The 24,795-nt window shown below is 42.8% G+C and overlaps 1 protein-coding gene across 11 annotated transcripts in view; it reads right to left on the bottom strand.

Annotated features, from left to right (window-relative positions):
* The window catches only part of LOC108032523 (protein sickie), a 168,433-nt gene that overhangs the window by 9,510 nt on the left and 134,128 nt on the right, over positions 1–24,795 (bottom strand). For 9 of the 11 annotated variants that reach the window (XM_017106367.3, XM_017106365.3, XM_017106363.3 and 6 more), the window contains 2 exons: positions 22,404–22,762; positions 21,764–21,915 (listed from right to left, as the gene is read on the bottom strand). In XM_017106367.3, the coding sequence (XP_016961856.1) occupies positions 21,764–21,915; positions 22,404–22,762 (511 nt within the window). Of the gene's footprint in view, positions 1–4,136; positions 5,569–15,407; positions 15,653–21,763; positions 21,916–22,403; positions 22,763–24,795 lie in introns of those variants that run through there. The other 2 variants (XM_017106372.3, XM_044094244.2) reach the window with 2 other exon arrangements.

The following is a 24,795-nucleotide window of genomic DNA, read 5'->3' as shown; positions in this document are numbered from 1 at the left end:
ATGATCCTGGGCCGCGAGCGGAGAAAAAATAGCAAATCATCATTAAAAATCTTGGACAGCTCGGGGGAGATCGGTGGAGACCGGCGGAGAAGTGACGGCAACCCACAACGAAGCTATAGCCACACAGTCCCGTCCAGTCGAGTCCACTTTGATCCGCCGCCACAGTCTCCGCTGCAACTTCGATTTATTTCTTCGTTTTTTTCCATAATGGAAGACTCTGTCCCAGTGGCTGGTGAAAGATCAAGATTGCTGGCTCCATTATTTGTACAATTGCGGATTCGCCCCCACTCCCGGCTGCGCTGTCTCGCACAAGCCGTGCCAAAAAAATAATGCTACCCAGATAAATATGCCATTTGGCTAATGGTATCCAGCCACAAACTTACGCCAACCCCATCGCATTTTTCGGTTTTCCACGTATGTGAACTTACCTGCAAAGAGAGAAAAGAGATTGCCAAATTAGTTGATTGCAAAAAGAGGAGATTAGATTGGGTATGGTATGGGAGATATTTTTAAAGATTTAGGATTTTATAAAAGATTATAGAAATCCTTAAAATAACACTACAATAACTATAAACAAATAAATTGCTTATCATGAAAAATTGTTTTGCTTTTTCTTTCCAAGAGTAATTTTTTATAAATATTTATTTTTTTAGAAATCCCCCTATCCAATGATGTCTCACCAATCAAAAGATAATAATTTAAAGGCTTGTTTATGGACTTCAATCGGTTCAGCCCAAACGATCGTTTCGAAATCATTTCGCCTGATTTTATTCCCCCGATGTTCTGGGCATTGTCACTCAATTCCTTTATCAAGTATTCCCCCGGCAATCACAACAATGACTGATCATGACGATCAATGGCCATTCAAGGGCCCCTCGTTCCCCTTTCTTACATCGTTTGTATTTTGGTTTTCGTATTTTATTGATTTCTTCCAAGACCGGAAGCCGCAAGAGGCACGTCCAACACAAGAGACAATGAAGATGCAATATAATATTGGTGTTGGGCATTCAAATCAACATCGCAGCTAAAAGTTTTGAGCTTGTTTACATTTCCCCTCTTTGTTGCTTATCAAAGAAGAGACAAGCAAAGATACTTGGATTTGGACTTGGGTTTTTTGGTTTTGGGTTTGGGTTTCTGGTTTCTGCAGCTCGATTCGGATTGACCATTGTTGTTTGTTTTGATTCTGGGCTCGAGTCGAATTGAGTTTGCTTTGCCAGCCGCTGATTTCCTCGGGGAGCCGGGTGTGTATATATAAATATATAGTATAGTCGGCGACTGACTCGTCCTTTTGCCCAACAGCTTCATCATGGTCACGTCTCTGTTTCCGAACCTTCTGCCTCGTTTTTCTCCACTTTTCCAGCTTGTCTTGCGGTCGGAAACAAGTTTTTGTGTTCTGTTTTTTTTCGATGGGTTTCGGCTGTTGGTCTTTTGGGAACCCTGCCGAAGAACTACTTGTAGAAAACTGGTTTCGAGCCCCAGTCAGCCACCTGTGACAGGTCGAATGGCCAGAAAAAAGTGAACAGCGAACAAATGAACAAACTACAAAATCCAAACACGTGCCTAGCCCGGAATAATTTGCTGACTTGCACAGTGAAATGAATAAATATTTATAATTTAATTACAAATTGAAAGGGGCTGCTGCACCTGAAAATCGGGAATCGTGTGGAGATACTTTGGTCGGCTGAGAAATAAAAACCAACTGGCCGCCAATTGAGAAACACACTCGGACATTCAGTCAGTTAGGTTGCCAGTTAACCAGTTTCTTTGTTGGCTCTGCGCCGCAGTTGCAATCATTATCTGCGAGATATAAAGATATTTCATGTGCACTCGGCCACTCGCCACAATCGCCAGCTTGCCATCTCGTTTATCAGCGAGCAACTGTTTTAATAAGCGATCCCCGATAGATAAAAGGCAACAAGTTATTTAAGGCCAGCCTGAGTTGCCAATTTGTTGGCGTTTTGTCGGCCAAAAGATTTATTAATTATGCATGGCGCAGCGCTTTGAAAGTGGCACAAACGGTTGACGAACTGTCCTTGCCACAAAATAGAGTCTTTACGGGTTGGAATATATTCTACAAAAAGTTGAAAGACCATTGAATTCCTCAATTTTATTATTATAATTAGGCATTCAGGTGAGCACCGACAATTAATATTCAATTGCTTCACTTAACAATTACTTCCACTCCCCATCAAATAATCAAAATCACATCAATCATTTTACAGTCTATTTATCTTTAATTCACCATCACCACAACAATTGCCGAATATGTAAATTCCAAAAAAATAACAATAAAATACCTCAATGAATTAAATCAATTAAAAGCAATCAACTTCTGGCTTTCGACCCATTGACTCCCCAATAAAAATTGTGATATCACCTCCTGACCACTGGCGATCAGTGCTGCCCAAACTGTCGGCAGGCGCTTGTTCACACGCCATCTGACAATTTCACTTTCCATAGTTGACTTCTTGGCCAGCTCGGGTTACCATAGAGCCATACTGCCGTCGAGGACTGGCAGCTGTTAGAGCCGCTCATAAATAAACATGAAATGAACATGAAAAACGCCTTAAAAACGGTCGGCGGCGTCGCTGGGGCTAAGCCTAAAAACCGCTTTAAAAACGCGCCAAATCGAATATGAGCAAAAAACTACTAAAAAAAAAGGCAAGAGGAAAATAAACTGAGAAGACAAAAAACAAACGTACTCAGCGTGCGGCATTAATGGCAACTTTATTTGTTTTGAAAGTTGACATTGATTGGACCCGCAATTGGCGACGAAGTCTCTGGGTTTTGTTGTCTTTGGTGCCTCGATATTGATGTTGGATTGCCTGTCTGAATGAGTAGGGTATATAGGGTGGTATAAAAGGGTATGGTCTTTTTTAATCCATTCAACATTGCACGATATAATTGGAGCCGCTGAATACCCAAGTTTTTATCTTGAGAGCTAAATTACTTCCATATGTTATTACTGGAATCCAGATGTACCATTCTTAGAGGGCTTTGATTTATGGTAAATTTTACTCCCTAATTAATAAATAAATTATAATTGGGAGCCTAAAATTATATAAGACAACTAGATATATTTAAAATTCTTGCACATATACCAATATCTAGTTATTAATTATGAAATTCTTTTTTTTTATAAGTTACTAATTTTCATAAAGGTGGGCAAAGAGATAGCTTAAACATTTAGTATTATTAATGTTATCACAGTTTTCTGACAAATATTAAAAATGATATTGAATAAAAAGTGGCTGAGGTGAGTTCCAGTGACATTCTCATTTCCCCTAAGTGTGGATGTCAAAGCCAATATCGATGATATGCCCCGGATGCATCGTTTTCATTTATCTTCCCACTGCAGGGCATTCCAATGGCTGGGCAGACCCCGTCGACGTCTGATTTCTTTCGTGGACATATCAATTGCATGTTCCGCGGAATCAGGTCATCGGTTTTGGTCATCAGCAGCCGGGGCCACCGGTGCAGAAACTACAGATGTGGCCATGCTGTCGTCGCCAGTGCCGCTCAAACTGTAATCCGCGGGATGTGAAACTAATGGGTGAAGACTAAGTCTGGCCTGCTGTTTTACCGTGCCAGATAGCTTAGCCCGTGCCCAGAGGCCTTTGTAGCCTGGTAGACTGCTCATGCAACTTTGATTAAATCAATCAGCGCACAAAAGCATCTAACGGCGACTGACAGTCGCACATGGCAACTCTGAATGGGACTCGGTTCTGGCTCTGTGGCCTTTACCAGATACCAAATACCAGATACTTATTCTATGGCCACTTTAGTTACAACTGGCTGTCGAGTTCTTGTCCCCAGCCCGATGCTCCTGCATTGCTTGTCCATATTCGATGAGCTGGAGCTGCATTCGTAATGCCGCAGCCGGATGAGGAATTCCAGGTGAAGACATCAGCGGCAACAGAACACGCACGACATTAAATTTATAGCCACAGCGAGAAACCGCACAGAATTTGTAGAATCCGAGGTTGCATTACAGCCCTGTGAGAGAATGTCAGGGGCGGGTTCCTACTCTTTGAGTTTTTAAAGCAGCTTTTCTTTCAAATTATTTACTTAATAATATATTTTATCTATAGACATATAAACTCTGCTTATTATAATAATAGAACCCAAAAATTCACCTGTTCAAGCTCCTCCTGGGGCGAAGCTGCCAAGGTCAAGGATCCGCAGACCACACCTCCCACCCCGGATCCGCTGATCGGCGGACACGACTGCCGCTTGAAGTCCCTGCGAATGGCCAGCTCGTACCAGGGAATCATAGGCTTGCTCCGCAAAGTGGTCTGGCATCCAATCTTAAAGTCCAGTGGATCCATGTACTCCGGAGCCATTCGGTTCAGATCGCTGACGGCTGCCTCGGCGGAGGCGTAGATATTGCCGGCGGACTGATTGCCCGCCCTGTACCGCCAGTGGCCACCGGTGGCCATGTCCAGCATCGATCCCGAGGGCACATCCAGGCTGCGATGCAAGCCGGCGCCCATGCTCTTGACCCTCATGTGACCCAAGGTGTGATAGCGTCTGTCAACGGCATTCGGGAGCATGGGCATGGCACTGGGCATGACCAGCAGCTCGTCCTGGTCGATGGTGGCCAGACTTTGGCTGGTGCAGGACCTCTCCAGCAGCTCGGCGCTGCTGCTCCTCTGGGTCACGATGGGCAGCTCGTAGAGATTGAGGCGCGGACTGGTCGGCGGTCGCATGGGCGTGGCATATATCTTTGGCTTGGCATAGAGACTCTCCCGACGAACTGGCGCCGGAGGCGGCAGTCCTGTGGGCGATCGCGGTGTCTCATTGAGGGACAAGGTCAAAGGGCGCCGGTTGCCCGTTGAACCCACCGAGTTGTGGCGCAGTGTCGGGGGTCTCTGACGCGGACAATCCCTCTCCTGCATATCGAAACTTATCCGGGGCGATGGTGAGTAGCATCCCCGTTCGGAACTGTCGTAGGAGCTACGGATTCCACTGTCCAATCTCCTTTTGGGACTCTCCGGGGCCGTGTACAGAAAGATGGGCTCTTCCTCACCAGCCGTATTGTAATCCGGGGTCTTGGGAGTGGCACTACTCTGCAGGGAATCCAAGGAGAACCGGGAGTTCTTCTTCACATTCTGGTAATCACAGGGCATACTGCCACCGCCCGAGGAGCTCGAGGCATCCGAGAGCGGGCGAAAGGCCGAGGGGTTGGTGTAGATGGGTTCCAGATCCCCGATGGTGGGCGTTCTCACCGGCTTGGCCCTGGCGTAAATCTCCTCCGGCTGACCACCCGGCAGGCTGTAGTTACTCCTCAGCGAAATGGTCCTCTGCCTTCGCTTTTGCAAGACCGGCGGAGGCTGGCAACCATTCTCCGACTCAGCCCTTATGGATCGGGATCGGGTCAGTCCGCGGGCTCGGATCGTGGCATAGCCATCGTAAATAGGCGCAGATATCGGCGAAGGAGGCGGTCTACTACTCGTACTGGCGGCCGACATCTTATGTTTTCACTATTCAGTTATTATTTTTCATCCAATTTCTGGCTTTTCCTCATAGGGTTTTCTGTGGTCGTTTACTGTACACATTGATTAATTGCTGCGGCATTTAAATTGAGGTTTATCATTTATAAGCAAAAGGAACATAGCGTTTGCCCTCGCACTCGATTGTTCATTGCTAGGGCCCCCCGTTGGGACTTAAGAGATAAGACTGCATCAATCATTTTTAATTGAAGCCCGGATTCACAGACTGAAGCCGCCTCTTCGTCCAATGAACTCGGCCTGTCACGCCCCAAACTCTAATAACTTCCCATCTCTTCCCTCAGTTTGAATAGCACTCGTGCCTGTCCCTCAAAATTCGGCTCGTTTCTATGGCCAAGTTGTCTCATTAGCGCCTAATTAGCATCTATTCCACATGAGGCACGATGCGTCGGCTTTTTGATGGACATCCTATAGAGAAAAATCGAGTAAAAGCGAAACTATCGCACCTTGGTCTATCTTAATGGAGGGCAGACTAATGGACTCGATGAATTGTTAAAAGAAAAGATCGTGATGAGACTCTGAGTGGGAAATGAAATGGAAAGTGGTTCAGTTACCAAGCAATTTATTTTCGAAAACCTTTTAACAAATTATAAATTTTATTGATTTGTTTATATTATTTGTCCAAAGACTAGAGCATTGTTGACAATAACTCGCTGAATCCATATTTTCCCCTAGAAGCACATCTCACATTTCATTTTAGCTCGGTCCCCGGAGTTTTATTACTTTTATCATCTGCCTGACACATTCGACTGACACAAACGGGCACTTAAACATATCTATAAGCATGTGGCATCCCGAGATCCGTTGGAGTCGCCATATGCCCCCATCCCATGACATCCCATACCCATGCCCATGCCCAATCCGAATCCGATTCCTAAGGCTGCGACTGGCTGTCAATTGGTTTGTCGGTTCGCCTCGGTTCGTTGACACTTGGGAGCCACGAAGGAGTTCTGGTTCCTTGTGGGGCCGAGGATGGGGATGTGGATGGGGCCACATATAACACCACCACTCGATGACTGCCGGACTTTTGCCATTTTGCCAAGCGTCTGGTTAGCTGACAGAGGCAACAATAACAAGGAAATGCAATAAACAACCATTTTCTAATGTCATCAACATACTACGAACGACGTTTCAGTGTTTCTGCTTTATTGTTGTTGATTTTCTCTTTTTTCTGTGTTTTTTTTTTAGGTTTTTCGCAGCTGTGACTGGACTGGGGAAGTGACTGGGGAGTGAGAAGTGGGAACTGTGACTGCTCTGGATAGTTGCTGTTGTTTTTAGCGCTGCGTGAATTGGCTGTAATTGTTTTGATTGCAGTTCATGGTGTGCTACACTTGGACATCTCGGCTTCTCGGGGCTTCTAATAAAGAGCAACTTTAATTGCGGCTTCGGCCGGAGTGGCGATGCGGCGGAATGTATATCATTTTGGAATTGCTCAATGTGGATGAAGAAATTAGTTAAAAATTAACGCTCTCTAGCCATCAGAGTAACACTCCGAACAGGAATTAACAATGGGAATTACTTTAATAATAACAATTTACTACAAAAATGTAGTCAAACTAGTTATTTATAACCAGCAATTCCCCAGTTAGAAGGAAAGAAAATATTTTTCACTCTAGTGAAGCAACTATTTAAATAATTATGCGAGTTTCTTAGTTCTAGAACGTAGAGAAAATTTAAAAACTCAGTCTAAAGGGTTTGGTAATAAATTGTGAGTACAAAGAAGAGCTTTTCATGCCCATCTGCATATATAGACCCTTCTTCAAACTATCCATGCAATCAATCAAACCTTTCAATGTAGATCTAGCCGACGATTACCCTGTGAATCACCATATAGGTACCTACACACCCAGACATAATGCTGCAGTGAGTTTGCGACAAAGTATGATATTTATGCCCTATGCAAGGCCCAAGTAAAACTGAAGTGCAAGAGTCTACAGTGAGCCACCCTGCCGGCTAGAAAAGTTTGAGCAGGACTAAGCACAGTTTCGGATGCACTGGCCTCTGCCAGAAAAAATTCAATCAACCCAAACGAGAATCGTGCAAATTAATTCGAACAAAGCGAAAATAAATCAAATTTTGTCAAAATTCAATAACTCCAAGCACCCACAGGGCATCAGAAATGTTTGCGATTTTTCCTCTTTCGAAATTTGACTTCTGTGGGTCATGTGGGCGTCTAATTGTAAGCATTTTTGCCTTTTTTGCCCCTTCCTTTTGGCTTTGTCTATTGAAATTTATGCAATTGCAGCTTGCATTGGCATTTAATGGTTCATTTGCTATCTATTGTTATGCTAAAAACTAAATAAAAATTGAACTTTGCGGCGGGCTAAATGGCAAGGATTCAGACTTGACTGGTTTCCAGTGCGGAGGCGGTTGTTATTTCCTATTTCTTCGTATATTTCGTTTTAGTTTATCTGTAACGCACCTCTGACAGCATTGACAACTTTCGCCGAAATGCAAAACGCGGCTTGGGAGGCATTCGCAGACTTATCGCGAGTGTCTGTCGCACTCAGTCTAGATTTCCCGCTTTTCCTGTGGGCAGGCAGCTACGAAAAAAAAGGGCATACTCCCAGAGTCTAGACAACGAGGCTGCCGTGTCTGCCTTATCAGCCAGCTGAAAATCTTAAGAGGAAATTGCCTGAGACTGGGACGCCAAAAAATATATGTATATTCCAAAAGGCAGCGCTTAAACATAAGCAGCTGACTGACAACTCTGAGTTTGGGGGGGTAATTTGATTAATGTGTTAAGGAAATGGAACCAAGTATACACATATTTGCAAAATAAAATGCTGACGATTAAAGCGTGAACAGCCTGGGGCTTCGAGAGCTCAGCTCAACACATGTTCTCAACTCAACTCAGAAGATCTGGGGGTCGCCTGAGAAACTATTTTTACTGATGATGCTGACATTGGGACCTCCATTGATCGATTTTTTCGAGCTTCGCAATTGGCGGGCATTAAAACTCGTTGGCTAATTGTGTCAGGCACAAAGTATCCGAAGTATTCTGAATGTTCAATGGCAAAATCTGGTTGAACAAAGGAGCCAAAAAATAGAGAGAATAACAAAATCTGAAGTGCGCAAAAGCCAAAGGCTGACTGGGGCTGTCAACTGCATAGTTAAGTAGCTCAGACTCGGTGTTGGGGCGGCAATTTTGACAGGTGGAGGTGTGTGGTTGAAAATATTATTTGGCTACACACCAATTCACTTGAGTGCCATTCAGATTTCGGGGCTCTATTTGCCTCCATTTGGCTGATCAAGAAGTTCCCTCATTAGATCATTCAAGGTGTGTTGAAGTCAGAAAACGTGACAAAGGAACCGTAAAGATTATTAATTAAGAAACAGCAATTTTATGGCTCCTATTTCAACTTTATTGAAATTAGCGCTAGAAAAATATGTCTGTTGACAGCGGCGGCGCCTGAATTGCCAAAGTTTTTTCCATCGAAAATCGACTTTGCCTTCGGGCTTATCATCGAACAGTTATCGCCGTCAGTGAACTGCGATCGTAAAATTATAAATTTATGTATTTATGCAAAAAATACAACAGAATATCAACAAAGTAAAGGCTGGCAAGGGAGCGCCAGCGATCTACAAAGCGAAAAGTTTTTTGAACATTTATTTTTCTTAAAACTTTAGCCTGACTTTTATCGGCCTGCATTAATTAGGCACGAAACCTGCTGTGTGAGAGGGTCAGCAAATAAAAGAAGGGGCTAAGCCAGTGCTAAGAGCTGAATTCTATACACTGTTAAAAATCATGACTGCAACATGAAAGATATCCTGAGAAAATATAAATTTTAGGCTAGTTTTCAAGTGTTAAAGGGAATAAATTGACAACTTTTTAGTCTATTTTTTAAAAACTTATCATCGTACTCATTCATTTTAAAAACTACATGTTTATGGAGTGCTTAACATAAGATTAATCTTTACAAAAATGTATACTACTATTACTAGTATTTTTATAAGCTTGGCAATATTTTAATTTTCCTTTAACATACTTATATTATTTTTTATATATTTCCCTATTATGATTTAGTAAATTGCTTTTCCCCCAGTGCATTCTGGGCCATCTGTCAGTCTTATTGGGCACTTTTAGCGGGTGGATTTAGTGCGAAACCGGTTTGCCAGTTTTGAGTTTCTTAATCGGCCAGAAGAGCGAAACCGACCGAAGACGATCGCCGGCCGTTCTCCACTTCCTCACTCGACGCACTTGACAACCGCATAAGCACTTTTGTGGAAATTATAAACAATTGAGGCTAATTTAAGTTTTCTTTTTCCTCGCGTTTTTCTTCGCTCGGAGATGTGCAACATGGCACTCGTATCGCAGACTACATAACAACATTAGCCGTGTAACTCGAGAGGACTGCTCGAATGGGGAAATGAGTTTTTGCGTCAGAGTGCTTTATATATAGACCTAATGCATTTCATTAAGAGTCACTTGAGGCGCGAGATGCTGCAATTGCATCCGAGTTGGCTGCTCAATGGGGGTGGAATCGCCAGCCATTGCATAACGAAGGTCAATTCGATGAGTATAAAAGCCTGCATTTTTAATAGACTCTATAGACTAATGGATTTGAAAAAAGCTCGTTATGTAAAGCGTGAAAAGCGAAATAAATAATGAAGGATAAGCTGAGCTAATATACGCCTAATGAGATAAGAAGACTGCAGCTTAATCTCAAATTATCCGTGCAGTTAAAAGATAATCGGCTTTTAGAGAGCTAAAAAGTTGATAGCTCTGCGAGAAAAATAAGTGCAAGCTAATCTCCGCTTTCAAGATAATGTTTCCTCCATGACTGGCTATTAAAAGTGCTTGTCTATCGCTGATAAAACTATATTGATAAGATACAAAGTGAGAAGTATCTCCAAGTGGATTTTCCACTATTTCCTAGAATTTTGGGTAATAATAATAACGCCACCGGCTCTTTATTACCGAATTTCTTCACCTGGAAACCGTTTCTACTCTCGCTGATATCTTTCATCTCAGTAATGCAATGGAGGTGCCACCATAGAACTGCGCTCCGGCAGCAGCCTAGGCTTTTATAATATTGTCCATTGGGCTGCATGTTCGGCGCGCATAAACAAAAGTCGACCCCCTGAACCCCGCGCCATTAGCCGAAAAAAATAAAATCCAAAGCCCGAAAAATACGAGAGAGGAAAACTTTTTCATTACTATTATTATTAGCGCTGAAGATGGGGGTCTCCAGATACACAGCAGAGGCCGAAAACTCATCAGCATAATCAACGGGGGAGAAGGGCGGCAAATGTTGCATGCAACATGCACACAGACTGATTACCGACTGACAGACTGATGTGCAGTTGTCGTCATTGTTTTGTGTGTATACAATAAGTCCAGATACTGTAGCCCCCCATTGTAGTTGTCCCTCAAGTGGATGGCCATCCGCAGATGTGAACTGGGGAGAAGCTCCCCCGAGCTGTAATTACGGACAAGTCGAGTGGAACCCCAAGTTTCACTTCCAGGACAGGACAGGGCTCGCCGAATATTTCGATTCATGCGCTGCCTTATCGCCATGCAAACCAATAAATTTCCAATTGCATTTCATTAGCTTTGAGCATTTCGGCCCAGACTGACCAAGACGGGCTGATAAATTGTCTGCTGACGTGATTTGTGTGCCAGCGACTCAACTCGATTCCCATTTTCGAGGGGCTATCGTTTTGATTAGATTTCTTGACGCCTGCTTCTCGTGTTTTTCGTTATTTTTATGATTCCACAATGGACTCCTGTTTCGATTTCTGTTTTGGATCTTATGCAAATTTTCCAGTTTTGTTTGAAAGCGAGCTGGAAGTCGGCTCAAGCATGGCCGATGCTTTCTATGCGATTAACAAGGTCTGGACATATTGATGGATGTCTTCAGATACGCCATCTGCTTATCCCATGCAGTGAGTGTTGTGTTGACTCGGTAAATCAAGTGAGGAAAGTCAATTAAATGGATGCCAATCGAGAAAAGTGTTGAGCCAGAGCCGGGCTCATTTATTAAATCGTTTTAAGAAGGAAATTATATGGTACGGTCTAGTGCCCAGCGATCGTTTCAATTTACCAAATTGATCCGAACTCATCTACCTCGCTGAGAACAAGTATAATTCTGGGGAGAATGATAATTAAATTTTCAAGAACCAAAGGGAGCGCCTTCTGTGGAAACTCGAGCACTAAATGGAAGCCCCAGATAAGAACAGGGCTGGGGAGCTGCTCTTTCCGAGAATCATCTTCAAGTGGATGTGGATGTGGATCTGGATGTGGATGTGGAGCAGGCGGGGCCGAGTTTGATGCTCGCTCGATGGGCACAGTGTTTGTCAACAGCAATTAGAAATATGGGGGAAATGGGTTGCATCTGCCAGCTGCCGCAATATTAGTTGCAGCTGATTAATGATTGAAGCGCATGCCCCGATCTTTAGAGGTGCCACTCCTCTCGCTTAGCCGAACAAAAAGTAGACAAAGGGCGACTTTAATGCCTGTTTATTGAGTGTCGACCTGCGAGGCAAGGACGGCTGCGTCCTTCTGAAATGCAGCAGCTGCAACAGGGCAACATGTTGCCAAAGGTGCAGCTCCAATTAGCCAGCACACGCCGTCCAGGAAAGGTGCAACGAAGGGTAAACATTCGGAGGGACAGCCTTGACTACTCGGTAATTTGCCCATTGAGAGGGGTTTGAACAGCACTTACGTAATTATTATATTAGCCAGCGGTCTTTGGAAGCCCATCTATTGAATGAGCTGAGGCTGGACTGTATTTACTGGGCATTCAAATTCTTTAATAATAATCTTAGGTCTGTTTTGATTAGGTCAAGGCAGCCCTGTGAAGAACAACATCTTGAGAAATTTACCGAGAAATAAATTAAATTTTAAAATAAGTAAAACAAAGTAAAAACCACATCGGAAGAAAGCATTTATTCTTAGGCAATTTTCAGAATTATAAAACCGCATTATTAAATATGTGAAAATATTTAGTTTTAAAATTATATCTTTCATTTTTCTATTGTCATTTTTCTTAACTGCCTCAGCTCGTTTCTTTTTCCCATGACAATTTTCTTTTTAATAGTTTCCTCCCGACAATCGTTTCTCGTTTCGTTTTGATAATTATCATTTCTCCGGGCTGTGCTTTAAAACACAATATTTGTCGGCCATTAAAAGAGACAAAGAAGAACCCTCGGGCTAGCCCTAACCCTTTGGACAGGTAGCGCCTCGACGGGACTCTATTTAAGCATGCCAGACATGCGCCCTGGGTCCCGATATCTGGGATTTCGTGGGTCATTAGCCCGCACAGTAGCGGGCAAATCGATGCGGGCCGGGTCACAGGTTCCGTCGTAAAAGTTCGCCCTTTAATTAAGCACCCTCATCCCACTTTTTCCACCCATTTCTTTAAGTGTTTCTGGGCTGGCCCTGTGTGCCGAGCACATATATGTTTACCGGGCTGATTAAATATTTACATGGCATTTACATCAAACACGGCGAAATGCAAATCACCCGACAGGGCGACATACTGCCAGATGGATGGATGCAGACTATTTGGCGGCACCCAAAGCCGGTGGAGTTGCAAGGCATTTGACATCGTTTTCCTCTTCCTCAACTCAACTCAAGTCAACTCTCGACAAACAAAATTGGAGTAGACACTGCCATTTCCAGAGTACCTCAATCAGAGAAAAGTGAGCAAAATTGCTGCCTTAATATCAACTCGGAAAAGTCAGGTCTGCAGGGAAAGGCCGGCGATCCTAAGATACTTTCCTGATAGCTGCTGCGAACATGTGTATCTCAGATTGCCCATCGACCGTTTGGCCGGAAATTGTTATGGACTTGTGCGATCGGCGATCCGAGGCGAGCTAATTGAACTGGAAAACTTGAGCAGTTTTCCTTCGACAATTTTCACACTTTCTCGCCGACCGAGTAGTTCAAAGAGAAACGGCTATTAGAAATCAAAAACAACTTCAAAGTTGACGCCTGTCGGTGTGCGAAAAATTACAAATTAAAAACTAATTTTCTTTGCATCCCCACCCCAGCCCCCAAAAACTCCACCTCTGATTTTCAGGCATGACTAATTTTGATTAGCTGCGCATGAAAATGTATGCAAGGCAGCGGCGTAGTTGCAAAAATCAATCTTCATCAAGGATGCTGGCAAAGTGCTCTGAAAGAGCTGCATAATTAATTGCAATATTCTTTCAATTAAAATATTTTCAGGGGCCAAGACCCCCAGTTGTGCGTTATTTTTTGTGAGATGTCAAAGTCAAGCCTCATAAATCGTTCTCTTTTTCGAGGGGGTGTCCTCGTTCTGTAGCTCCCCTCCAATAAGAATTTATTACACATCCCTTGAAGGATACAGGGATGAATGCGATGATGGGAACCGTAGCATTTTCCTTTGTCTTCCTCTTCCTTTTTCCGATTTTAATTGATCGCTTTCCACGCACGCAACGCGAAAAGCGGTATCGTGAGGGAGGGTGACACCTCTCGGTATTTGGGACAGCTGTCCCGGAAAACAGAGAGCCCATATTATCCATATGCGAGGGAGATCCGAGAGGGAGTTTTCCCCTGGATTATACTGAGCGATGCTATGTGGCAGTACAGTCAGCGCTATTTGGCGTATTTTTGTTTGGCTTGCGAGATGTTGAAGTGAAGTCATTAGCGGAAAATCAATGAAAACAAAGGCATATTTGTTTGGCAGAAATTTGGCAACCTCGTAAAGCATTTCCCACCAGCGTTTTGAAATGCAATTCATGGGCAGACAAAAATACTCCAGTTTCAGTGGGAATAACTTCGGGCGAGCACTGCGACGAACGAAAAAAAAACCTAATAAAACTCCACAATGCAGCAGACAAAGTCTTTTATTATCCCCGTATTTTTGGTTCCCCCTTTTTTTTTGTCATGTTTGTGCAATTTGTGTGTAGGCTTCTGTTCGCCTCAATTGCATGGGCCACGGACGTGTTTGGGAGGGTGATTTACGGCTCGGTTTGAAGATCATAAAGTGATATTGCTTGTAAGCGTTGTAGAGGGTGGTTGCACTAATGGCATAGATGCTATCGGAATGGTAGTTGTGAATACGGAGGTAAAGGGATTTTTATGGGGGACAAACATGCAAATGATCGGATATAAAGGATCATAAAATAGAGGGCCTAACGAGTATTTAAATTGCTAGGGAAGTGTGTATCTTGTGTGTTTGAACTGCAACTGAAGTCTTTAGAATTTCCTTTTCTAAAATGTGATTAAATTGCAGCCCCTTTGGGTGCTACGCCTCTGTTTCAGGGGCTGTTCAACCTTTTCATCACTTGCACATGTAGAACCGAACTCAACAATTTGGCCAACTCATTTCGACATGCTCCATTAAACGTTTTGGCCATTGTTGCACATCTCCCTGCACCTACGGAAATCCCGATGGAGCCCCGTTTAATTTGTAGCTATTTTGGTGGATGGCAAAGAAAACAAATAAACGGATAGTGAAAGAGTGTCAGAGTGGGGCAGCTGATCTGGCACATTTTCCCGGTGGCCATAAAGTATTTCGCTGATTTCGCAATTATTTGCATGGCTAAAGTGACGAGTAACTTTATAGCAGGTAACTCTCCCTGGGAAAGGTGTCAAAATGGCCTGGAAATGGGATACCCTGGCAATGAACATTGTAAGTGATTTGGGCAACACAGCTTCCGCCTGGTTAATTTGTGCTGCAACATGTTTGTTTATTTAGCCATCTCAGTTTTTATCTCGTGCTCTGGTTGTTAATTTAAGCAATTGTCGGTGAACTTTTCTGTGTTATCTTTCTGTGTCAGCAGTTTTTATTCTGTTGTTTGTGGGAGAACTTTTGCTGACCGGTTTGAAATACGCTTATTTATCCATTCATTTCAAGGTGTATTTTGCTTTATGCACGTCACAAACACGTTTTTAATTTGGCTTTGGTTGCTTTTTATTTTTACCATTTATTTATAGCTTTGGAGCTCTGCTCAATGAACCTTTTTGGCCCGCGTAATTCTGTTGTATTTCTTACAAATCTTCACTTCACTTCACGCAGCACTTCGGTAATCAGTTGGGTAAATAACCGTGAGCGATCACGCACTAGCAGATACTCGCGCTCGCAAGCGACACCCGTCAGATACTCAGATACTCGGCCCGGTATTCGACAGTACGTACTGCTCCGCTGGCAGTCGAATCGAAACTAAAACCCGCCGTTGTTGAGCAAGATCAGTTTCTCTTCGGGAGAGAAGAGAGCGCCGCGAGAGCGCGCAGTCGACTGCGACGCCGGCAGAGACAAACGCCGAAACAAGCGCCTAAAAGGTGATGAATTTGCGCCAGTTCTTGCGCAGCATTGATCATCGCCACTTTTCTTAGAAAATCAGCACGGTTTAGACACCCTGTAACTCCTGTATTTAGTGCGTATCCATCGACTTCAAATGCGGAACTGAACATGACACACTCGACTCCGAAAATCCTTTGGCAGCCACTCCTGCCAGGACGTCGACTGCGCAGCGGCAGCTGGGAAATGACGCCGACTTGTCGGCGACAAAACAAATAACACAGTCCAAAGGGAAAAACAAAGCGGGAGGGGGTGGATGCTCTAAAAGTTGGGTAGAGCAGGGACCAGGTCCTTCAGCTATCCAGGGGCCCTACATCAAAAGAGTAGGACAACATAGGTTATCACGCAATGCGGAAGTTACGTCCCGAGAAAACCCCTATATTCCAATTCCCAGGCGTGTGAAAAAACCGAATAACTATAATTATCTGGGCTACGAATTGGATAATGGTAACGAAAAGGGAGTCTAATTGAACATAAAGGAATCTTAAATAATTTAAAAGTGGGTTTGATAAATTATGAGGTTCTTTGTTCGATATGTTAATAATACAAAGAGATTTATTTTGCGATTTTGATTAGGAAGACCCGGATAGGAAAATTATAAAATAAATTACAGATATTATAAAAAATATTTTGATAAATGATTTACAATATGAAATTGTAGACAATATTAAAAATCCAAAGATACTTTTTATAGACAACTTGCAAAATATATAAAAATTTGTCCTTTCACCTTTAAAATAAACAAATAAATTGCTCTAAATGTCAATGCCTATTTATTTATGTAGTCAACCGAAACTTCGTAATCCAGCGTTCAAAGCGCAGGGGATTTGCTCTGTCGGCTTGGTCTGATCCAGAGTATCCTGCAGGATTGCCACAGACCAAAGTCGGGCGCCAGTGTGGCGGCACTGCCGAAGCGTACGTATGTTCTGCGGACCCTGTCGCAGTCGCCCGCCCCATCGACGACCCCTTATTTAGATGTGCGAAAACTATGCAGAGCGAAAAAATTACAGACGCAGCTTCCTTGGCCGCCAGGACGACAGGACGAGGAACAACAAAGTGGAAAAAATTGCAAATTTGTGTTTTGTGGCTGGTCGTAAGGCCAAAGTGAAGGACAGCCCGGTGGGGAAATGTCGTTTATTTTTGGCGCGAGACTCGGCGGCGCCACTGGAAAAGAACTGTCTCCTCCTTCATATGGAGGCCAAGTACCAAGGACTGGGCCATAATAAAGTTGTAAAAACTTTTCTGGGCGGTTTGTTTAACGGGTCTGGCGGGGCGATAGCTAAAAAATGATTGATTATCATCCATCGAGATGAAGCTGGGTTATTGGCTTTAGAACTCCCCCACACTTGTCTCCGACTTCTGCTCGAGATCAGCATAAATTACTGACTTGGCATTAGTTTAACTGCTGTCGGCCTCTAGGCCATTGGCATATATCCCCAATGGTTTATTAGTAAATAGCGGCGAAGAGAATTGATTTCAAGCGCGAGTGGTGACAGCTACAGAAATGATGGATAGACGAAACTAATGGGAACACTGCCCTTTACGATATTAAAAACGGCTTGTAAGACAATAGAAATTAATGGTTTTTAAATGTCTATCACTTAAATTTAAATTATTATAGAAATTTTGACATACCCCATCTCTAGATATATATTGCAAAGAGAGATTGACTTACCTAAAAGAAAAAGAGCAATACATTAGTTTTATTAGTTATAATGGGCACTTAAAGGTAGGTCTACGACTTAAGGAACTAAATTACTTGTGAGCATGAACCTGTGTACCATGTCTTATTTTTTACTTGAGGCAATCAACAACATTTTCGTTACCCCCTTAAGCAATTTAGATGATTGCTCAACTGGCAGCCTAGGGTCACTTAAAGGGTAGGTAAGTCGAAGTGGAAAAGATAGTTTAGTTTTTGCCAGAGACAATCAAAAAAATAAAATATAAATTAAATGTAGTTTAATTTAAAATAATTTTAAGCTAATTTCTGGGAATAGGTAGTTCCATTTGGCCTTAAGATAAGAATTCTTGCCTGTAGCAAATGCATTACCTCCTAATACTTTCAAGTGCTTTCTGCGTAAAACCGAAATCAATTAAAAGGCTGGCAAACAAACATAAAGCATATCCCATCTTGGGGTGTCTTAAGTTCGTTATACTCATAGGTACTCTCCCCCACTCAACTATCCGTATCTCAAACTCATTCAGCTCAGATAGAGTCATCTGGCGTTTGCTCTGAGATTTGGCGCGAGTTTTTGGCGCTCGAGGCGATCTCCCTAATGTTTTATAGTTATGCTTCTTTGTCTTATCGCCGGGGCGTAGAGGGGCAATAGTTCGAGGGGGGTTGTTGGGGGTCTCTATCACGCTTTTAATGCCATTACACTGGCATGCATGGAGTCCGTTCTGTCCCCTGTCTAGCCCCCGGTCACTTGGGTCAGTTCCGAGTGCGTGATAAATGGGCGCGTTGCGTGGCGTTTTCCCTCCAGTTTTGTAGTTTGATGTTTTTGTTGTGGTTTAGTATTTATGGTCAATGATAAGATTGCTCAATTGGGATTTTTCTACGCCCAAAGTGTGGCGGGGTGGCACGAACTGAATGGAGTTCGACTCAGCCGAAAGCTGTTTAAAGTTGATGTAGGTTGGAAGTTTCATAAGCTGCTTGGGGTTTATGTGAGTGTCTGAATAAAGCGTATTATGAACCACCATAAAGCTCAGCCTGATAAGAAGGCTGGGGGAGGGGGTAAGGTGGGTCATAAAAAGGGATAATCGCCAGGGGGATTGGCACAAACTAAAGTTGGGGAAAATAAGCGAAAATCCCGGGGAAAAACTAGTTAAAGTGAATCACCAGATTCCAGATTAGCATTAAACAATCCTAGTGTGTACCCAATTTTTCTTCTCATAAATTCAACACACCATTCTATCTGCTCTTTGAAATATGAGCGAGAAAATATTGCAAAATTAAAGTGCAGAATGTAAAAATACTCGCAGTCCTCCCAAAACTACCCACGTTTAAACACACATCTCGAGAGCATTGGAAAAGTTCACAAACTGCATTGTCAGACTTTCAGTGCCCCTGCCACATCTCAATTTCCTCGTACAAATGCGAAAAACCAAGCCAACTGCCGATGTGTGGAAGCTTCAGTTTTCCCAACTACCGCAAAGTGAAATTTCATGACGTCGAAGCCTCCACAACGGGCGTCTGTCAATAAAAAATACTCGTAATAAAAATAAAAAGCCAATGGCAAATAATATGCGGCAAAACTGCTGACAGACTGGCTGGATACGTGGACTGAGGAGGTGAAATAGATCGATAGACAGACCGAGGGAGTGCGGCAGCGACATATCGGCATTTATGCCATTATAGCTCCAGTCAGAAATTTAATTAACGCAGGAAACTTTGGCCAAGACAATGGCGGGGAAGGCCAAAAGAAAACGACATCAAAGTCAATGGGCAATTAAAAAGTTTTTAATCCACAATGGACGTGGGCAAAGGAGAGACAGCAGTGCCGAAGAAGTGGCCCAACTGTAGTTAAAAATCCCAGAGCCACTTGTAAAGCATTGCGAAACTTTGTTTTTAAGGCAAACTTAATTGAAAGGGGTAGGGGGGACATAAACATATCACTTCTTTTTCTCACAAATTAAATATAAATGTATATTTTTCCTTTCTCCAGAAGTCAGTCCAAGAACATAGTTTTCCTTGACCAGCAAATTCATAATCTCCACTTGTCATTCTCGTATCTTAGGTGCGATCACAATGGCGGAAAAGTTTGACCAGCCACTGCGATCCAGTTCAAGTTTTCGCATTATGGCAAATGTACTTCTGCAGATCAACCCACTCGCAGATAAATCAAGCTTAAGGCGACCCATTTTCCCAGCCACTTTTCCCCACCCAGGCACCTAATCCACTTAGCCAACCAGACCGCATATCGGAGACCATATCAGCTGGGAGAGATTCTGGTCGGCATAACTCCATTGCAATTATTCTGTGCCTGCGCCTGTGCCTGTGACTCCACATTGTTTGCACTTCTATGGCAGCTGGGCAGCGGAAAGTTCCCCGTTCTGCTGGCAAAGTGGCAAAGCGATTGGGAAGTTGGTAAAAGTTGCCATCCACTTAAAGTTTCTGTCCATCAAATGGCCATCGAATCCATCAAGTCGATTTCTGGCAATTCACACGTACGCCTTGACCTTGGCCCCCCAGACTTTCCCACACCCACAGCGGCGGAATGAATGCTGCGGAAAGTGTGGAAAATAGTAGATTTATGTTGTCTGCCTGTCTGGCCCCGATAAATTTGATGGCCCAAGGTGGGGAGGGGGGGCGACTTAGGGGACCGGCTATAAAACACTTTATAGCCATGCCACAATGTAGATGGGCATAAAATGTATTAGGACTCCTCTAAGCTCCATCCCCGGCGGAATGCAATTTAAACTTTGTTTTCATTTTGTAATGAAAATTGTTGGCAGGAAAATTTGTAAATGAAATCAATTTCAGCCCCATATGGAGGGTGTATTGAAAGAAAGTCACCCAAAAGTAGGCAAAAGTTGGTCTCCTTCTGCTCAAGTGCCTTTGTCTGCCTTCCGCGGAAGTTTATCAGACTTTTGCGTGACTTCTGTTGACAACACATACAACCAGCATTTTATAGACAGTCACAGTCTAAGTCTCTTAGGCTCTACACTTGAAAAAAAGAAGCTCATTAGGTACTGTAATTTTTAATTCAAGGCAAACAAGAGTTATTGAGCAAATTAAAGACTATTTTAGTTTTCGAAGTAATATTAATACAGATAAAAATCCTTGGTAGATTAAATAAAGTTAGTATAAGTAAAGATTCAAGAAAGTAAATATATAAATAAATAATGTCTATAAGGATTTGCTCTTAACAATTTTTTATTTAAATAAAATATAAATCATTAGTTTATTTTAACACTACAGGTTGATAGAATTTTAAAGGTATGCCATAGAAAAAGCTACTTCAATGGGGATGGTTTCAAATTAATGACAACTTCCTACATATTTTCCTCAGTGCCTTGAGCATCTCGAATGGAATATGACGGAAGGCAACTTGGCGGAAAAAGTTGAAAAGTTGAATGCAAGCTGACTGCCTGATAAGCGAAGCGAATGAATCTTTCAGAGCGCCAAGCTTTTGGCACACCACTCTGGGAGGAAGGCGGTGTTCCGCGGCGGAGCAGCCCACTTGCCACATTCTTTGTGCATTTTTTCGCTCTTCAGCATCGCCCCTGAACGTAGGCCATGAAAATGCGCAAAATGCTGCAACAGCTGCGGAAAGAAAATAAATTGTGCCCCAAAGTACACGGCATAACCACTTAAATTAATGGCCGGGCACAATGCAGACGATGAGGTTGAACTATAAAAGATGCGGTGGGCCAGATTAGGACTGCGAGTATTTCCCTTATTTTCCATAAATTATTCGTGTGAAATTAAATTGCCTTGCCAAGTGGCAATTGCATTTAAAAATATTCGTTAGCATGCTTTTTGGATTGTTGTGGAAATCAGGTGAGATTTTTTGGTTCGTGCTAATTAGACTGTTGAAAAGTCAGCTTTTAAGAATGATGAATTGGTTGGCAATTTATTGGTCAAATTTGCGCTTAAATCAGGTAAACCACAAGCTCTAAATAATAATTTTAACTAAATTTCATGTATGATCGAAGGTTCATCTAATATTTACTTATCCAAAGAAGTGTAGTAGCTGTCTTGAGCTGACTATAATTGTAATAACTTTTAAAAACTTATCTATAAATGCCAAAGTTATTGAAAGCAAGTGGACAAATGATAAAATTATTACAGTCAAGCACATTTCAAGTGATAACGACTGACACCCAAAGTTTTCAGCCTGTCAGTAAGTCTCTTTCGGCCAGAAGCGTGACAGCGGTAAACTTTTTTTGGCCGTAAGTGCAGCCAAGCAGAAGCATTCGAATGCACTCACAATTCATCTTAACTTAAACTAGGCATTTCCATGGCGGGGTACTCACATTGGTTGACAGCTGACTGCTCAGGCTGAGCACCTGGTCCCGGGCATCCTGCAGCTCGCGCTTCAGCCTCCGGATTTCGTGGGCCTGCCGCTCCTCGGCGTTTCCGTACAGGGAACTGCCCCCGGACAGCAAGGAGGCGGCACTGCCGTGAACTGAAACGGAAACAGAACGGCAAAGTTGCATTAATCCGCTTTAAGCCTGCACTCAAAGGAAGCCTATGTAATATGTAAAAAAAAAGTTGCTTTTCCGTGCACTACAAATATTTATTATTATATTTGATAAAAAGGAAAAAATATGCAGTATAATAGAATTTATTTTAAACGGAGAAAATTATTACTTTAAATTAAGCCTGAAAAATGTAACTAAACCACAACATTTATTGGAAATTAGCCATTATTGACATAAGTCAATGTAAAGTTTAGAAATTCTAGAATATTTATATATATATTTTAAATACCTACTAATAAAAATAATAATAAATATAGTTTTTTAGGAGCCTCTTAATGTTTATATGATTTCTTTTTTTAAAAATTGTTATTTTTTTATGCTTAATAATAAAAGTAATATTAATAGCATGTTGCAAGAGCTACTAAATCCTTTGCTTAAACCTTTATTTTTTGAGTGCACAGCCAATTCTCACCTTCGTCATTCTTCTTGGGATATGTGAGTCGATGTCCGACCATGGTACCACCTGCTCCGCCGAGTCCTGCGCCGGCTGTGGAGCCATGGGTGGGCGATAGAACCGAGGCAGCTGCGGCTGCGGTGAAGGGGCCGCGGTTGAGCGGAGTGGGCGAGGTGGGCTGGCTCCAGGCCACGCCCCCCACACCGACGCCCACTCCGGAATTTCCCTGTGCCGCCTGCGACTGAGCCGCCATGGCAGCCGCCATCTGGGCCGTGAGAACGCCGTTGGTGCCCACGGGCAGGCAGTAGTACGGTTCGATTTCCACCTCGCCTCCACGGCTCAGCATCGAGGGATACATCTTCTCGGATTTCGTGGATCTGCAATGGAATCTCATTAGTCTCGTGCGGCGCTTCTAATTTGACACTGAATGAGTGCGTGAATGATTCAGAGCGAAGGTATTTTCAATTATGAGGCAGTGAAATGGACTAAGATGAAGCTATTATTAAAGAGATAGTTTAATAGTAGCATGATAAAACTAAAATCAATCAAAAAATCATATGAAATTACAGCTAATATAGGAAGAAAAATAAAAAAGTAAGATATAAATCATGCTGTTACCATCGTACAGAGAATATTCCCCACTCTTTCAATTATAGCTTTAACCAAATATCTCTCTGATGGACGAGTAAATGTGGGCAGACAGTTGCAAAATTTCCGTTGCGTTTGTCAACTGAATGAGGCCAATTTCATTATGAAATCCGAACACTTCTGGGCACCTCGAACTACGCCCACATTTCCATTTAATTTAGTTACAAATTGGATGTGGCCAGTGGTGCGGGCAGAGTGTATCTGAATGATAAGGGTGGTGGTTGGGGAGCCATCGTTGCGTTTAAGTCCCCAGACAAATTGTCATAAAATGCACAGATTTCTAGAAGCCCACACAATGACCGCTCCACAAAAGGAAAGCGGATTCAGGATACAGAGTACAGCTTGGGTGAAAAGGGGTCCGGGGTGCAGGATTCCATCCTGTCCTGTCCACTAGCGCCGCTCTGATAACTGTGACATTAATGGCATTTTGCATGCAAATCTAATATTACGTATACGTCATGTGTGCCCTGTCGGTGGGAGTGGGCCGTGTTGTTTGCTCTTGGTGGTGAGAGCTGTCGGTTTTCTCTGGGGCTATTTGCCACAAACTTTGGCTGTGTGTACGGCACTGTAAAATTTGATAACAAGCCACCGAACTGGTTTCAAGGGTTTCCACTTCCCCTTACCCTTCCCCTGACAAAGTCCTTTCCACACTTCCTATTGCATAATTGATGTCGAAGCATTGAAAGCAAAAGCTTGGCACATATAAACGGGGGGAGAAGAATAAGGACATCAGAGTGGGCAAGAGAAGTATCTCAGAAGCTGTCTACATATTTGAGTTATTTAAAGGCATTGTGGAAGGCCATAAATATGGTCCTAAAATATTTATAGTAGTAAATGTGAAGAATGATGTATTACCTTTTTTATATTTTCTTTAAAGGAAAACAGATAGAGCAGGCACAATTATAAAACACTTTTACTTTACCAAATTCATTAGTTGAAATATCATACATATGTATATTTTCAGTTTTAAAAACAGTTGTAAGTTTTCTCTTTACTTTGCTTGAACTTTTCCCATTTTCGCAACGCTGCTTTGCCAACTTTTCCAACCAATTTTCTCCGTTTCTGTGAGGAACAATTTTAATGAACCACTTGACCCCCGACAACCGACTTCAGTCGCAAACTCGCTGACGAAGCACACCAAAAAAAAGAGGGGAACTTCATTTCATGTGCACCCTTGCCACGTCAGGATTTTACGAACCTATTGACATGTCAAATAATAATCTGGCCATCCACAACACCTCCGAGCTAGCAGGCTACTCTTTGTTTTTTTGCGTTTTCCATTTGCCATTTCGCTCTTTCTATTTTTTGTGAACGGTTTTCCCAACTTGTTTTCCCACAGAGCTTTCCCATTGTCCGTGGGCGACAACCTGGCCAAACATCCGAGCATCCGACAACTTTGCCCTTTAAATAACTGGGCGTGTCTTCACTCGGAAGTTTTTTGGTTTTAAGTGAATCTTTAAAATATGCACAGCGACACATGAAAAAGCAAGCATATGTCCTGGAGACAGGGAGGCCACGAGCCGAGGTGACTTCGCTTGGCTTTTACCCAGAAATACCAAAAAGTTGTTTGCATACTTAAAGAAGAGGAAAAGAGCAAAGTACAGATGACAGACAGAAAAAAGGGGACATTTATGATAATCGTTTTCTTGTGAAGAACAGAGCAGAGAGAGAAATAAGTTCGATTCTACATACGTATGGAAAATATATCAGGTAATGCCTAACAATAATTCAAGAGCTATGGAAATTTATTGATCAATGCAAA

Source organism: Drosophila biarmipes, chromosome 2L (genome assembly GCF_025231255.1).
Source record: "Drosophila biarmipes strain raj3 chromosome 2L, RU_DBia_V1.1, whole genome shotgun sequence".
Lineage (NCBI taxonomy): Eukaryota > Metazoa > Arthropoda > Insecta > Diptera > Drosophilidae > Drosophila > Drosophila biarmipes.
Note: the sequence above shows the minus strand (reverse complement) of the source record. Positions and strands in the feature narration are given on the sequence as shown.